The sequence below is a fragment of the Genypterus blacodes genome, unplaced genomic scaffold, assembly GCF_046128005.1.
Source record: "Genypterus blacodes isolate CSIRO-AG114 ecotype Tasmania unplaced genomic scaffold, CSIRO-AGI_Gbla_v1 ptg000022l_1, whole genome shotgun sequence".
Taxonomy (NCBI): domain Eukaryota; kingdom Metazoa; phylum Chordata; class Actinopteri; order Ophidiiformes; family Ophidiidae; genus Genypterus; species Genypterus blacodes.
The window spans coordinates 796,880-812,575 of NW_027466835.1; the positions used below are offsets into that span (position 1 = coordinate 796,880).

Here is a 15,696-nt window from a genome sequence, read left to right on the forward strand (position 1 = left end):
GTGATTTAGAAGAGGATGCAGGCAGTGATGTCCTCCTTGTTGGCACACAACTGTAAACATCCTTTCACTTAATAACACATTTAAGGGAAACTAACTGCGAGGGAAAACAACAATTTACTCACTGATTTTCAAACAGCAGCCCACTACTTGTCCCCGCCATGTGTGCGAACAGTGTCTGCAAGTGTATAAGTGTGGAATTTGTATTTTAGCAGGCTGCTAGCTACTGAATGAGGTAGACGGCCAGGTTCCTGTGTGCATGTCTGCTGGGGTGAGAGGAAGATGATCCAGGTGGGCCTCGTGTCTGTTGGGGGCTCTGACCACTACACATAAGCTAGATTAATTTGTGTGTGTGTCTGTGTGAAAGGGTGGTGGTAGTAGTAGTGGTAGTGGGGGGTAGCCTGGGAATCTCTGAGTAGGTGTTAGGGATGTGGGGGTTAAAGACGGGAAAAGGAAATTATGCAGGGAGGAAAACAGAGTGATAAATTGCACGGGAGATCGCGAAGTTCCAGCCCCAAAGAACATCTTCTTCTCCTTGTAGATGTACTTTATCTGTCCTGTTCTTGTCTAAAAGTATTTTTATAAAGTAGACGAGGAAATTCCTATCTGTTTTCCATGACTGGCCCTGTATTAATGTAGCGCAGAGGAGCAGCTGAGTATATTTATTTTACTTTTCACAAAGCAGCAGCCGGATAGGGGTATGCGTGTGAAAACGACTTTAAAGCATCAAAAATATTATTTTCGCTGGAACATAAATAAATAAACACCCAAAGCCAGGTCCTCTTTGGAATGTAGTAATTCTGAATTTTTATGAATGACTGCATTCATGCTTGGCCACGCCCCCTAAACCTCAGCTCTGGGGTTTGGAGCTCCGAGACCACGCCCCCTCCCGCTCTGTTGAGACGTACTGGTCCCGCGCCTGAGCTCTGATTGGTTAAAGGGTCTCGATTGGGCGGAGCTTCCACGAAAAGCACGGGGCTGATATAAAAACAAGCCTCAAAGTTATATCCGTGAAAATGTGCAAGTGATGGAGGACTATTAAGGATCTTTGTGCACCGAACTGAGCTGGATTTAACTTTTGTGGACAAAACCCATTGTTTCCCAGCCGGTGGAGGATTTATTGTGCGGTGATATTAATATCAGTTTTTCACACGTTCTCTTCTGTCAATTAGTTGTCAGCTGACAACATGGGGACGCTTCTATTATTTGCTGCATTGCAAATAGTGTCGATCTGCTTGGTAAGTGTGTATACCGTATATGTTTACACTCTGTGTTGGTTTGACATAAAGACGGTGATGAATGAAGACTCAAATGTCCCAGTAGGTCCAGTGCTGCTGTCATTACGTCTCTTTCTGGTGTAATTATCAAGAAATACTGCCGGTGTACCGCAAAGTCAAAATCGTAATGTGGGAAGTTCTTTGTTGAGACCACTCGGGTTCCCTGAAGGGGTCAGAGAGTCTTCGATAACGTGTTTTTGTAATCATAATTTCAACAATAAAAACAATTTTGTTAATAATTTTCACTTTAACCCCGAGTATGTCACATATTTAAGTCGAGGCAGAATTATGAAATAGCCATGTTATTTTTCAATTCTAAGTGAAAAGTCAAATGAGGATATGCCTTACATGAAAATGTTGTGGGTGGGGGATCCCTGTCATATATATATATATATTTATATATAGCCCTATTGCCTACCAGGTTTTAGAATATAAATATCAAAACATGAAAATATCCTGTGGTCACTCTAAGGTCAAGATTATACTACAGTAATATTATCCAATAGTAATATCATTGGGGATAAAAATACACCTGTCTCTGTGAACTCATTGCACACTATAAATATCTACAGGAATATTATGTGACTTTTGCTTTGGGGATGTTTCCAGTGCCCACCTATAATTCTGAAAATAGAAAGGTATTGTCACTGCATTGTGCGTTGCCATATCACATAAACACCTGAACCTCATGAAGAGTGAGTGAAACAGGCTTAGGGGCTTTGCTGGCTATTGCTTGTGTTTCCAGGGTGAAATGTGAATTTAAGAGATCAGTGGCCTTTAATCCGCAGAAGCACACCGGGACCCTAGCTCGGATTTAGAGAGTGACAGAGTCAGGAATGGACACCATTTGGATGAGCTGACTGCAGACAGACAGAGCAGACTGAGACTCCCCTGTGATCTCAGTATCTGCCAAAGTATTGAATTGTTGGTGTGGCTTGTGTAGGGTGTGTGTGTATTTGTATGAGATGTGGGTTTTGGGCAAAAACACTTAACTGTCATCCTTGCTTGCGTGGTAATGCCAATACCGGCATGAGAGCATAGGTGGCACAGGGTTACAGATATCCTTGTGGGGTTTGGGACAGTGCTGGGCATTCAGCAAACATTTAAGCCACACACACTTTTCAGAATTCTGTGATCTGGGTAACATGAGTCAAAAAATGTTCCTGTTTGGTTCCAAAATGCTCACCAAAAACCAAAAATGTGTTCAATGAATCAAATTGCATTCTTGTTGGAGTAAATGCATTCTGTCCTCTCCTATAGGTGAGTGCTGGATGTCCAGTGGTGTGTGAGTGTCCAGCAGGGCCCCCGTCCTGTCCCCCAGGCGTCAGCTCAGTCCCAGACGGCTGCGGCTGCTGTAAAGTGTGTGCTTCTCAGCTCAACCAGGATTGCCACGAAGGTCGACCCTGCGACCACCACAAAGGCCTGGAGTGCAACTATGGCAATGATGTTGGCCGTACACATGGCATCTGTAGAGGTACGTATCAAAGAGTTTGGCTCCAGACAGAAACAGGTATCAGGGGGTTTGGGGGTCTAGCTCAGGGTTGAGTGAGGGAATGTGTAACTTCAGGGTGGGGAATCAAACTTCTGTGCCAAGCGACGGGTGTCTGGCTTTGATAGGGGCTTGAGGTTTGAAACCTGTACCATGTTTCAAAGACCGAGCACCTTCATGAGCTGTGACTGAAAGATGGCCAACTCTAAGATTTATATAAGAAGTTCACTGTGTACACAAACAGCTCTGTGAAACACACACACACATGCACTTAGGTATTTTTATGTATGTGTTCATTTGGGGGTGTTTCTAAATAAAGGGGGGGTGTATCGGGGGTGTTATGTGGGGAGTCCCAGCAAGGGGGCAAAGTGGAAGGACATTGTAAACAAGTCAAAATTCCACCCGGGTCTATGAATAGAGCCTCCTTCATAAATCTGAAGATAGCGTGTCTCTCCCTCTTCGTTTATCCAGCTTTGCCTGCATGTCATTCCCATGGATTTACATCAATAATTCCGTTTTCATCACCTTCATCAAATCTCTCTCAGACAAATTTCCGACAGCTATGACGGTCTCCATTATAGAAACACTTCATATCTGAGGATATCGTTGATCCGCCGTCAATATTCTGACAAACCTCTTCTCCTCCTTCTCCTCAGCCAAGGCAGAGGGTCGCTCCTGTGAATACAATGGACGGATTTTTCAAAATGGTGAGAACTTCCAAGCTGGTTGCAAGCATCAGTGCACCTGCATTGATGGAGCAGTGGGCTGTGTGCCCCTCTGCCCCAGCCACGTACCCCTGGCGTCCCCTTCCTGTCCCGCCCCACGACTGGTCAAGGTGCCGGGCCAGTGCTGCCTCAGCATTGACTGCCACAAGGGAACTACTGTGGTTCCCGCAGTGCATCGCCGGCCACAACCCCCAGCCTACCCGCCTTACCCGTTCATGCCCTACCCAGCCTACCCCTACCCCAAACCCTATCCAAAGCCTTATCGGAAGCTGTACCCTTACAAACCCAAGAAGGACAAGGACATCCTGGGCAACGAGCTGGTGGAGGTGGGGCGCAAGTGGGACAAGCCACGTGGACACAAGCACCTGGCGGGTAAGACGGGGCGCCGCAATGTCGCCTCAGAGTGCCGCCTGTTCCTCTGTGCAGTAAAGCATCATGTTTATGTTTTAGCCATTTTAGCCTCCTGACACACAAATGGCCCCACTGTGAGCTGAACTCGCCTTTCCCTCTGCATTTGTGTGTGTGTGTCAGCATTTGCGTGAGGCTTGTTTTCCACTGGCTCCTTGCACACCAGAGGTGCTCTCTCTCTCTCTCTCTCTCTCTCTCTCTCTTACTCACACTGCTCTCACACAGCACATACCTCTGTCACCCAGCTTTCCTCTCTCTGTAATCACCCTCTCTATGCGTCAGTGTTGCCTGTTTAGTGAATGAGACTAGTGTGCTTTACATCTCCCTCTCAACCTCTGTTTTTCCCCTCACTCTCCCTCTGACCCTCTTTCCCTGATTTCGCTTTGCTCATCTCGTTTCTCTTAATTTATTGCATCATCTCTTGTTCTCCCCGACTCATCATCTCCTCTCTCCCTCATCTACCCTCTTTTCTTCTCTGACTCCAGCTTGGAGGCAGGTGGGAGATCAGTGTGTGGTTCAGACCACATCCTGGTCTCAGTGTTCCAGGAGCTGTGGAATGGGCGTGTCCTCTCGTGTTACCAATGACAATGCCCAGTGTAAGCTGATCAAGGAGACACGCCTTTGCAACATCAGGCCCTGCAGCTCTATGTCTATCCCTGTCAAGGTAAGGAATTCAAACACCAAGACAGCTGTAAAGTACACTGAGAGATTCCCTAAAGGGAAAAGATTGCATTGCTTTCTCTAGTGGCACACAACCATGTAATCCTCTGCACCATGCTAAATAGAATCAGGAAAGGATTGCACTCACAGGGTCATATATGATATTAATATCTTGGCATGTATTCACTGCCTTTCTCTGATTCCCCCTGTAGCTGGAGCCCTTTCTCTGCTCCATTCTGTCTATTCACAGTTCTGTTGCTGTGTGGTCAAATGTTCCTAGCAGGATAAGGACAGAGCTCATGTAGGCCAGGGAGACAATCTCACTGCCTCACTTAACAAATCTGAGATCAATTGAGTAACACTGGATCTCCTAATCGTGCTAAAGCCCAGCTGGATGTTTATGTTCTTCAACCGCACATGAGAACTTGATTAGAAAAGGGGAACTCAACTATTAATTTCTTTCAAGCAACAAGACAGAAAGCAGAAACAAAAACAGATTCCTTCGCCACTGAAGCGTTACATTTCTACAGCACAGCATCAGTACTGTTAAACTGTTTATGTTCCAATTTGTGATCTAATCCTGTTTACTTTGAACAAGCCTGCTGCCCATGTGATGGTTTGCAGATTTGATCTTATGGATATGTTGTTATGACAACGACTCCAACAAGTGATTCTAAGAACCAAGCGACACAGGATCACGCCACATCAACAATTCAATCATGCTTACTCATTAGTCCACTTCCTGAGAATAGCTCCCTGGTTTTCCCTTGTTGTTGTTATTTCTTCACTTTCTGTTTCTCAGCTTGTAGACAAGAGTTTAAAACAGAATATTATGACTGAATGAATTTTTCACATTAACTTAACATCCACCTCTTTGATTCCATTAAGCTATCCGATTATTAATGTTAATACTACTGTATTATCAATGTATATATTGTGTGGGTGTGTGTGTACATCAGAGTCTGTTTCTTCGAAATTTGGCAAATGTTATGGTTGCGGATATGATATTGCCACTTAAGACTTAGACCAATAAATCTTGCACTGTCACTTTAACACGCAATGACCTCCTATGAGAATGTGTTACATGTGTGTTGGTTGGTATCTAGTATTAGTGGAGAAACAGACAATGAATGCAATGTACTGTATGTATCGAGACAGATTGCTTATTGACTACAGTACCACAACAGAATTAAAAATAATAGTTAAACACTGTTACTTCACGTAAATGTGAAGTGACAAGGAACACTTTACATTTGTTTTTGTGTGTGGGTGGGTGTGTGTGTGCTCTTACGTACTTTTTGTCCATGTGAAACTCTCCCACACTGAACCTGGGCCACTGTGGCTGCAGCTAAAGCCTCTTTACAGTGTGATATGAAAAGCACTCCATTCGCCCACTGCGTTGCGTACTCACATTTCATACTCAACATTCTGTCTCCCTCCGTCACTTATGAGGTTGATGGGTTATTGTGCACCTGTTTTCCGCTGCTCTCTCAGTGTTTGCAGAGCTTTTGTGGGTGTTAATGTGTATTAGTGTCATTCCATAAGTGTTGTTGGCATGCTCCTCTCTGCAGCTCTCATCTGTTGTTTTGACCTTCACTTTGTTTTTCTGTCTCTGTATTTACTGCATCAACTGTGTTTTTCATGGCCCTGTGCATGAGTAATTATCTCTTGTTGATGTGCCACGTAAAAGTTCTGATTTGTGCTTCCAAGGAAAAGCAGGTTAAGCCATATTTTGAACATTTGTTGTAGAAGTGTGTGGCATCTTACTGAAAAGGTTAAATCACCTGCTTCTTTTTCCTTCCACAGAAAGGAAGGAAGTGTTCTCGTACCCATAAGGCCCCTGAGCCGCACCGTTTGTCCTACGCTGGCTGCAGGAGCACTCGTCTGTACAGGCCCAACTACTGCGGTGTGTGTAGGGACGGCCGTTGCTGCTCGCCGCGCCGTACCCGCACTGCCACAGTGACCTTCGCCTGCAACGATGGTGAACGCTTCGAGAGATCTGTCATGTTCATCCAGTCCTGCAAGTGCAGCAACGAGTGCAACCACCTCAACGAGGCAGCCATGCCTCCGCAGCGATGGCTCTACGGAGATACACACAAGTTCATTGACTAGTGGTACTATTCCCCCAACGTACATTCCTTCGCAAACTCCAAAAGACATTAAGTTCCCATAGCAAAACCCCATTATATCATAGCTTTCCCTGGTGTATCGGTGAGTAAAAACATCTTTTTCCGGAGAATAATTTGGGGAGGAAATGCAAACAAAAACAACAAATCAAACAAGTGCATCTCCAGTGTGGACATAGTCAAGTTACAAACCCCTGCTTTAGTAGATAGGTTGCGTGTGGCCCAGCCCCGATTTTAGATCAGACTGCTCAAACACTTCAAGGAAGACATGGATCCAACCAATCACCATGTCGTTGTCATGCAACATGTATCCCCAGGAGCATTTGGTGGGGATGAAGGGACGGAGAGCCTAACTGTTGTTGATGTATTTTAATGATGGTGTGGATCCAGGGTCTGGTTTGATGTTCATTTGAAGCCAGATTCAAAACAAGCTGGAGTTATTCGTCAGTCTCCTCCTGTATCTGAGTATTGATAAACCAAATGGAGACACATAGAGAAGACTTAAAGGATGAGACAGGGAAGATGGAAAAGTATTCCTCTGACTTTTTACGATATTTATTCATTGGTATTTATTGTTGAGCAAGATGTACCAGGCGTTCCAGATGTTCATGATAACACAGTAGCCTGTCATCAGGAGAGGTGGCACTGCTGTGTGGAGCATCGCCGTGGCTGAAAGGGGATCTGAAAGGGACAAAACAGCCGAGAGCTGTGAGCCACGACAGGGAGTAGAGAACTCCCATAGACCAGGACTCGACCTTCGGGTCAGAACAGAGGTCACCGTTGTCAGAAAGCCATATCTAATGATGGATGATGAAGGCAACAACATTGGAGATGAGAAGAGGTTGTAAGTATTGGGAAAAAGACAGACTTGAACCTGATGGGTTGGGACGTTGTGTGCATTAGTGGGCCAAATGTCAAAGGTTGTTTACACAGCTGGACTCATCCCCTAACTTGCCTCCACAAGAAACTGAGACATTTACCAAGGACCAGAAGAACAAGCCTGGGATTCTGGCGTCAAGAAGTCGACTGACTAATTCTGTGCAAATTACAATCCTGACTGTGCAGGGTAGTGAGAGAAAATCAGCCACTCTTTGGTTTGCTATAAAAATAAAATACGAAAAACTGCCTGCGCTGAGGTAAACATGTAATTTGCGCTGAGCGGGTGGAACCGCTCTGGTGGCTAATTTGCCCTGTAATCTAGAAGCACGCAAACTCACTGAAACAATAACTCATACTTCTTCAAGTGTGGTGCGTTTCTGAGCAATGTCGCTGACATCGCTCCCAAGGACAGAGGAGACATTTGTGGCCCTGCAGAGGACGAGGACGAGGTCGGGGCGGACGTCTTGGCCACAGAGGTCACTCACGGCCTTATTTCCACGGATACGTACAGCGGCCTGTTTTGGCATCTCGTGCATACTAGCAGGACTGAAGGAAAGAGAAACTGCATTATGGTATGCTTGGTGTGGCCCAGACTTCTATGACTGAAGAACTCAAGCATCGCTGGGACTTGGGGTCAAAGTTCATGCACCTTATGACAGCGCGATTCATGACTTCATCTTTAAATGGAGACGTACTGCGGGGTCTTTTTAAACTGATATCTAGACAATACATATTCTAAATTGGTGATTCTAGTTTGAGCCACCTTTTTAACTCTTTAGAGATGTTTTCTCTTGTGCAGTACGATAATGGCTTTTTGCAATTTTCTGTGAAATGGGAAAAACATGGATAGTCTACCATGTCTTGGCCACAATAGGCTTTCTTGGGTAGGAGACCGCTGCTTGTAAGCCTCAATCTCTTTAGAGCGTTATCTTAGAAGGAATATATTTGGTTTTATTAAATGTTTTCATGCGATTGCAATTTGCCTATGTAGATGCTGTGGTTTTGGTACAATGTCTAGTTTTGTTACAGACACTATAGAGCAGCTATGTACAGATGCGTTGTTACAATATTTGTAGTTTTTCCTGCTGTAAGAAGGCCTTACTTTAATACGTATACTGAGGTAGTCCATATATAGTTAGCACTGACCAAGGCAGCATCCAGCCTCTGAGTATCAGGTGCCGGTTTGAAAGCATGTTGAGCTTATGTCTACTTGTACACAATAATGCCATGTGCCATGTCACAAATTCTACAATCAAGTATAAACAGTATATGACAGAAACCGACAGGTAAACAGGTTACCTACCTACATTTTCAACAAGACTGAATAAAGGATTTAATGCCATCATGTAGCGTTGAACCTTTTATCATGTATACAAATGTAATCGGAAGCATTTCAGTGATCAAACACTACACGTCAAGCTCAACCAAGCATCTATGAATTGAGCTTTAAGTCACATTTTGTTGATTTGTAGGAGACACAGATGGACTTCAGTCACAATTCCATGGTTTCGGGACCATTTGTGTAAAGTTTTATTTCAAAACATTAAAACATGATAACTGCCCAAGAAATACAAATTAATCAATTACATAACAGTGTGCAATAGATGTACTTTCAACATTTACACAGATGCATCACTAGTACTCTACTTGGAGACTTCACTGATTCAAAGCATTCAATTGGTGGCAAATGTCCTAGGAAAGCTGCCGTACGAGTCAATCTTTTCCTTTACTGTCATTGTATGACTACTCAGACTTACTATGGAAACAAACTTGTGGGGGAAACGTTCAATACAAAAACTAGTTTGGATTGACTTTTGATCACAAAGGGGCTAAAAGCCAATTTTACATTTTCCCTCAGAACTGAAGCTCTGCTTGAGACATAAAAACTGACGGCCTCAAAAGTGAAATATTTCATAAAAAGACTTCCACTAATCAAAAGCAAACGGTAAAAGACAAATTAAAACCAACAACACACTCCCCCATGCTGACTGATCCTTGAACATAAAACAGAGCTTTTAAAATGAACAGTGAAGTGGGTCCAATTCCAAGCAGAGACGAAATCGATGAAGAGGAGACTTCCGCTTGGCCAGGGTTCTTCCGAGTACTCATCTGGACTGCTCAACTAAAGAGGAACATGCCAGACACCAGATTAGTAAAAATCACTCACCGCCACTGAGCAACAGCTGAGCATACCAACATTACACCGACAGGTTAAACACGCAAGTGCCATTTCCATTTGACGAGGCCTGCACAGTTGCGCAGCACCAACTGTTGTCTCTGGATGCTGAGAACACTTTATTACACCAGCTAATTATGTGTCGCACAATCCTAAACTCACAAGATCCCAGGGGCTTCAATAGCCCAGCGAGACACAATGAGCGATTGGCAGCGACGGTACGTGCTGCACTTATGAGATAAACAGAATAAAGTGTACGACAGAATGAATATGCCACATGTCAGAGCAGCAGGAGACTTACTGTACGAGGAGATGTCGATCTCATCAGGTAGTTCTGCAACATTGACCTCAAAGCGGTCCTGCACGTCGTTCAGGGTCTTGGCGTCTGTCTCGTCTGACACAAAGGTGATCGCAAGGCCTTTGGTTCCAAACCTACCAGCACGGGCGACCTGGGGATGAAGAGCGTAACAGTCAAGAGAAGAGAACACAACTGTGTAATCATGAGATTATATGAACGATGGAACAATTCCACAGTGATGGCACTGCTCAACCACCACTCAACTATTCACAAACAATCACATGGGAAAGTCGGCTTCCCAGAATGCTGCAGTGACTGACGACACAAGAACACAAAAAAAGTAAATAAAGGTAACACCATTCCCCTCTGTAATCCTCACCCTGTGTAAATAGGTGTCAGAATCCTCTGGCATGTCGTAGTTGAAGACGATATTGACTCGCTCGATGTCCATCCCCCTACCAAAGAGGTTTGTGGCCACGAGGATTCGTCTTTGGAAGTCCTTGAATTGCTGATAGCGAGACAGTCTGAGGAGGGCAAGCAGGGGTGGAGGGGGGAGGAGAGAGGCAGAGGGGATTATCAACGCAGCTGCTGTCAGCGTTGTGGGACTGGACTGGGTCCCCTTTGAAGGCAATGATGTGTTGAGTTAATTGATGAGGCCTCCGGCTCCGTAAACATACTTAGCATTTGGAGCTCAATAGAGCGTGTGTTTATAAGCGTAGGTATGAAGGAGGAAAATGTGTGTATGCAGCGCTCACCTCTCCTCCTGGGCCATTCCCCTGTGGATGGCAATGGCAGGGAAGTTCTGCTCCACCAGGAGCTGGGACAGAGCGACACAACGCTGGACTGACTTGACAAAGATCACCACCTAGGGGCAAGACACGGGTGTTACAATACAGCTGATGGGGCTGCGTCAGAAAGAAGCCTTAAGCATGATCGCAACAGACGGGAACAAACCAATGTATGCATCTGTGTGTCAAATTTAATTTTGAGAAGTGCAGCAAAGGCCAGACGCATGCTGGCACGAGATCAACAGTAACAATTCCACTTAAGGGGACTTCCAGGGTGAAACCGAGAAAGAAAGTGCCAGACGGGCCAGGTGGTTAACAGCTTACCTGGTTGAACTCCAACACGTCGAGCAGATCAAAGAGCTTGCGGTTCTTCTCGCTGTCCTTCAGCTTGCAGTAGTACTGCTGCAGGCCGTGGAGTGTGAGTTTGGTCTCATCATCCACAAACACTTCCATGGGCTTTAAAGGAAAAGACAATGGGTCAAAGAAACATCACGGGGTAAAAACTGACAATTCTAACAGCAGTAGCAAAATCCTCCCATTCATCAACAGCATTTACTCACATCCTGCATGAACTTGCGGCAGACCGGCCTGATCTCTTTGCTCAGGGTGGCACTGAACATCATGACCTGCTTCTCATGGGGTGTGAGCCTGAAGATGTCCTGGACGTCACGCCTCATGTCTGCCACACAGTAAGGTCACAGGAATCCAGTCAGAAAGCACATCAATACTCTTCAAAGAGAATTTTGTGTCCGACTATCTAAGGGAGAATGTGATCAGAAAACACCAGTGCTGAAGTAAAAAGAAAAGCAAAGTAACTGTCCAAACAAACCCACCCAGTTGCTCCAACATTTTGTCACACTCGTCCAGGACAAAGTGCTTGACATTCTTCAGGATGAGGGTCTTGTTGCGGATGAGGGCCAGGATGCGGCCTGGTGTTCCGACGACAATGTGAGGGCAGTTCTTCTTCAACACGTCCTCGTCCTTCTTGATGGCCAGGCCGCCAAAGAACACAGCTGCTTTTACCGTGGGCATGTACTTGGAGAAGCGCTCGTACTCTTTGCTGATCTGGAAGGCCAGCTCTCGCGTGTGGCACATGACTAATACGGACACCTGGCGGGGAGAAATGCACAACACAAAATGACTCTCCACACCTTCAGGACGCCACTTTCTTTCCAAATCCTGCAAAACCCGGTGTACTTCTCGGGTTAGGGCACTAACCTGTCCATCTACGGGCTCAATCTGTTGCAGGGTGGCCAGCACAAACACGGCCGTCTTGCCCATACCGGATTTGGCTTGGCAGAGGATGTCCATGCCCAGGATAGCTTGAGGGATGCATTCATGTTGCACTGCAGCACAGAAAGAAGCCGTTTTAACCTCACAAAACTATGTAGGCAGTCATAAAACTACAGACAAATGCAGATCAAATAATAAACCCTTCAAACATCAGCCTTATGTTAATCGGTACAGAACTTTATGCAAATTAAGAGTGAGAACTTTGACATGTTGTGAACAGAGGTGCAATGTTCTTAAGCCAAAAAGAAATTATTTAAGAGTTAAAGTAATCCAACACCTTCCGCACACCTGTGGCTCTGCATCTTGACACATCATCCACTTTGTTTCCAGACAGTACTGCCATTTCATACGGCAGAGGCACACATGCATGGAGAGGGCACACTGCGGAAACAAAAACGACCCCTCACCTTCGGACGGATGCTCAAAACCACAGTCGATGATGGCGCGCAGCAGCTCCGGTTTGAGCAGGAAATCTCTGAAGCCGGAGCTGTGGATGGAGACGTAGGAGCCCTTCACCTCCTTCTTGCCGGCGGGGGCTGTGCTCTCTGGGGCTCCTTGCGGCTCTTCGTCTTCTTCGTAGTCGAGCAGCTCATTGTCTACGTCGTTCTCAGCCATGATGTTCCTAAAATAAACACAAATAAGGAGTTTACAATCTGGTACGCCCCCCTGCTGGGCTCACAGTACACAGTGGGTCATTAAAGCATCAGTTGTTGCCATTCTAACTTTCACTGCATGTTTAAAGCTGAAGTAATGATTGTGAATAAATGTGTACCCTGGTTAACACCACTTTAAAGACAAGCAAAGTCCATCACCGGTGTTAACCCGCGGTGCTTACAGTGTCAAGACTCCAATGCTGCTTAAATACACAATAATGGCGCCTTCAAAACTGATACAACATGACGTCACATTTTACACATGTCATTTATTTCAAATGCTCAAGATCCCCTTTGTCTCTTACACTTTGCTTACTATGTCTACCTCTATAAGAACAGCCTCAGGTTAAGACAACAGCTCAGGCCCTGGAATCACAACTACACGTCTGAGTTTAAGTTATATAGTTAGAAATCGGTATTATAGTTCAAATCGAAAACACACGTCCAAACATCTAAAGGCTCAACAGATATAACCGAATAATCAAACTCGAGGCGCCTGAGCCGTTGAAGAACGTCCAATACTATTATGTTGCATAATTGCTAACGCGACAAAGCTACTTAGCTATAGCGTCAACGCACAATGTTCCGCTAGATATTCCGCCACCGAAAACACGCGTTTATCTCCTCCAAAGCATCACTTTTTTTTATAAAACTGTGCGCTGTTGCAAATAATAAAGATAAATTGAAAATAAAAGAGAAAGGTTGGTTGGTAGGTTTAGTAAAGTTGCAAAGCTAGCAAATGCTAATGCACACTAAACATAGCCGAAGCTACAACAGCAGCATCCGCATACCAACAATGAATTGAACTGGCCGTCTGAATCAACAAAGACACAATGCAATGAATGGAAACGTTGTAACATTCCAGTTTTTGAATTGCGGTTGAATAAACTACATTGCTACGACATTAAAAACAATACTTCATTCTTACCTTGTTAGTGTGAGCCGCTAGTCAACCTGCAGAGAAGCTCCAAACCGCATGGACAGGCCGCAGCTTGGTTTATACGAGGAAGCGGAAGTCCCGCCCACGGTAAAGAGCCTGGATATCATTGGTGGATCTTGGCAAACGCCGGCAATAACAACTCCTGACTGGTCAAAGGACACGTCAATCACTTTACCAGGTCAACTACAACTAAAAAATAAGCGGGATCCAACAATAATACTGAAGGAGGAGGAATCCCAAAACATCTCGAGTAAATTCCCAAGAAATAACATTTACCCACACCTTTTCCACATCGGCGTTTCTACTATTAATTCTGAACACCCCAAATCATTGTAAAGTTCTTTGTGTCAGTAATCACTCTGAATGAGAACAGTTCATTGTGAATGGAAACGCACTTGGCTTTGTTTTTTAAATGAAGCGCATCAATGTTTACCTTTTTTTTCTTCTATTGGAGTCGATCCATCTCTTGAGACTTATCGACAAAGGCGGTGGTTTCAATTAAAAATAAATAAAAATTATAATCGTAGGAGCAGACTAATAATAACTCGTGAATCTGCACAGTGAGCATCCCATCAATTGACCAAAACAAAGCACAGCACATTTGAGGTGTCAGCCAGGCTCTGCTGCCTGGTCTCTCTTGCCACATAAAGTATAATTTGATGAATATCTGAAGAATTTGGGAGCACAACTTAAAATTGGTATTCAAAACAAGCTCATATTTCCCCTCATATTTGTGTTTTGATAGCAGCGAGAAAATAATGAATAGATGAACACAGTGCTGTATTTTTAGGACAACAAATTAATCTCCATAACCAGTATTAATTTATAATATTAATATGATGTTAAAAAGGTCCCCAAACAGCCTATTTCCAGTGTAAAGGCACTGAATAATGACAGCAGCTCTTATGCAGCTTAGGGGCACAACAAACAATTCCAACATACAAGCGAATAGATAGATAGATAACCCAACTAGATACCAGAGTATGAAAATGAAATGTTATATACAATATGATGAAGTGTTTTAAGGTGCGATTAGTCATACATACGCTATGTCTAGAAATATTTACTCAGTGCACAAAATGGTAGTGCACAACAAACAACTCAGACCATCAAAATGGGAATGTCTGCACACCTTACATGCAAAATACAAAACTTGGACCTTGTGATCATTGGATAAACTTGCATGTTTGTTGTCTTTATTTGAGGCCTTCAAGATTAAAAATCGGCTCCTGTCATCTAATCCAGGGCAGCAGGACGATCCTAAAAGCAGCTTTTAACTACTCTGTTTTCATATCCGACTCAGCTCTTTGGTGAATGAATAGCGCTTTTAAGATGAAAGCAAAACCCTGGGCTGCTGCTTACACAAGTTTGTTGTTTTAGGCTGACTTAAGAAATTTACTTAAACAGTACAGGAGAGATTTGAAGCTTCAGATGTTGGAACCTTCAACAGAACAGTTATATGTGAAATGTTGGCAGTTTTTAAATTTAACCAGGAGTATGTCTTATTCTGTTACAGTTAATGTCTCAAAAATGTCCAAAACACAGTTTCAATTAATTACTTCTTGAGGATGGAATCCTCGACTAAATTCAACAAGGTTAGAGTTGAATCACCTGTGTAATCCTTAATAGTAAGGTTGGCACTTGCCTGGGAGTGCTTTTAAAAGCTGGAATGGATCAAAAAAGCCCATAATTTGATGGAATCTGAGTAGTGAAAGCAAAGAAAAGATGGAAGGAGAAAAAAAGAACTCAATCTCAAGTTGCATTCTGCATTCTTTTACTACATGTGAAGTTATAACAAACACAAAGGAATCTTGACACTAATGTGAGTCAGTTAGTGTTCGCTTTCCGATCTTTCATGTGCCCTCATGACTTACATTCATATTGCATTACTGCATCTCGTTCTTACAGAAGATTGTGTTGACAGCTTGAGGTTTTGAAGTGTTTTAATTTAAGTGATTAGTAAGATTGGTACTTTTCCTTATCTAGC

General features: G+C 44.1%; 2 protein-coding genes across 2 annotated transcripts; one reads left to right on the forward strand and one right to left on the reverse strand.

The window, feature by feature from the left end:
* Positions 1-1,021: 1,021 nt before the first annotated feature.
* Positions 1,022-8,903, forward strand: LOC142992394 (CCN family member 1). Its single transcript, XM_076142806.1, has 5 exons — positions 1,022-1,235; positions 2,535-2,748; positions 3,420-3,860; positions 4,382-4,560; positions 6,363-8,903. Exons 1-5 carry the CDS (start codon positions 1,185-1,187, stop codon positions 6,666-6,668), a joined length of 1,191 nt encoding a protein of 396 aa, XP_075998921.1. The 5' UTR covers positions 1,022-1,184; the 3' UTR covers positions 6,669-8,903.
* Positions 8,904-9,053: 150 nt separating this feature from the next.
* On the reverse strand, positions 9,054-13,785 carry ddx39ab (DEAD (Asp-Glu-Ala-Asp) box polypeptide 39Ab). Its single transcript, XM_076142804.1, has 10 exons — positions 13,698-13,785; positions 12,524-12,738; positions 12,042-12,169; positions 11,657-11,933; positions 11,384-11,502; positions 11,148-11,279; positions 10,791-10,900; positions 10,415-10,559; positions 10,039-10,186; positions 9,054-9,683 (listed from the first exon to the last, which is right to left on the reverse strand). Exons 2-10 carry the CDS (start codon positions 12,729-12,731, stop codon positions 9,667-9,669), a joined length of 1,284 nt encoding a protein of 427 aa, XP_075998919.1. The 5' UTR covers positions 12,732-12,738; positions 13,698-13,785; the 3' UTR covers positions 9,054-9,666.
* Positions 13,786-15,696: the final 1,911 nt, after the last annotated feature.

Excerpts from the sequence above, each read along its gene's own strand:
- LOC142992394 (XM_076142806.1), top strand. The coding sequence starts at position 1,185 with ATGGGGACGCTTCTATTATTTGCTGCATTGCAAATAGTGTCGATCTGC. Across the intron at positions 2,749-3,419 it reads TACACATGGCATCTGTAGAG|CCAAGGCAGAGGGTCGCTCC; the intron begins GTACGTATCAAA and ends CCTTCTCCTCAG. Across the intron at positions 3,861-4,381 it reads TGGACACAAGCACCTGGCGG|CTTGGAGGCAGGTGGGAGAT; the intron begins GTAAGACGGGGC and ends CTCTGACTCCAG.
- ddx39ab (XM_076142804.1), bottom strand. The coding sequence starts at position 12,731 with ATGGCTGAGAACGACGTAGACAATGAGCTGCTCGACTACGAAGAAGAC. Across the intron at positions 12,170-12,523 it reads TTTTGAGCATCCGTCCGAAG|TGCAACATGAATGCATCCCT; the intron begins GTGAGGGGTCGT and ends TCTGTGCTGCAG. Across the intron at positions 10,901-11,147 it reads ACGTGTTGGAGTTCAACCAG|GTGGTGATCTTTGTCAAGTC; the intron begins GTAAGCTGTTAA and ends TCTTGCCCCTAG.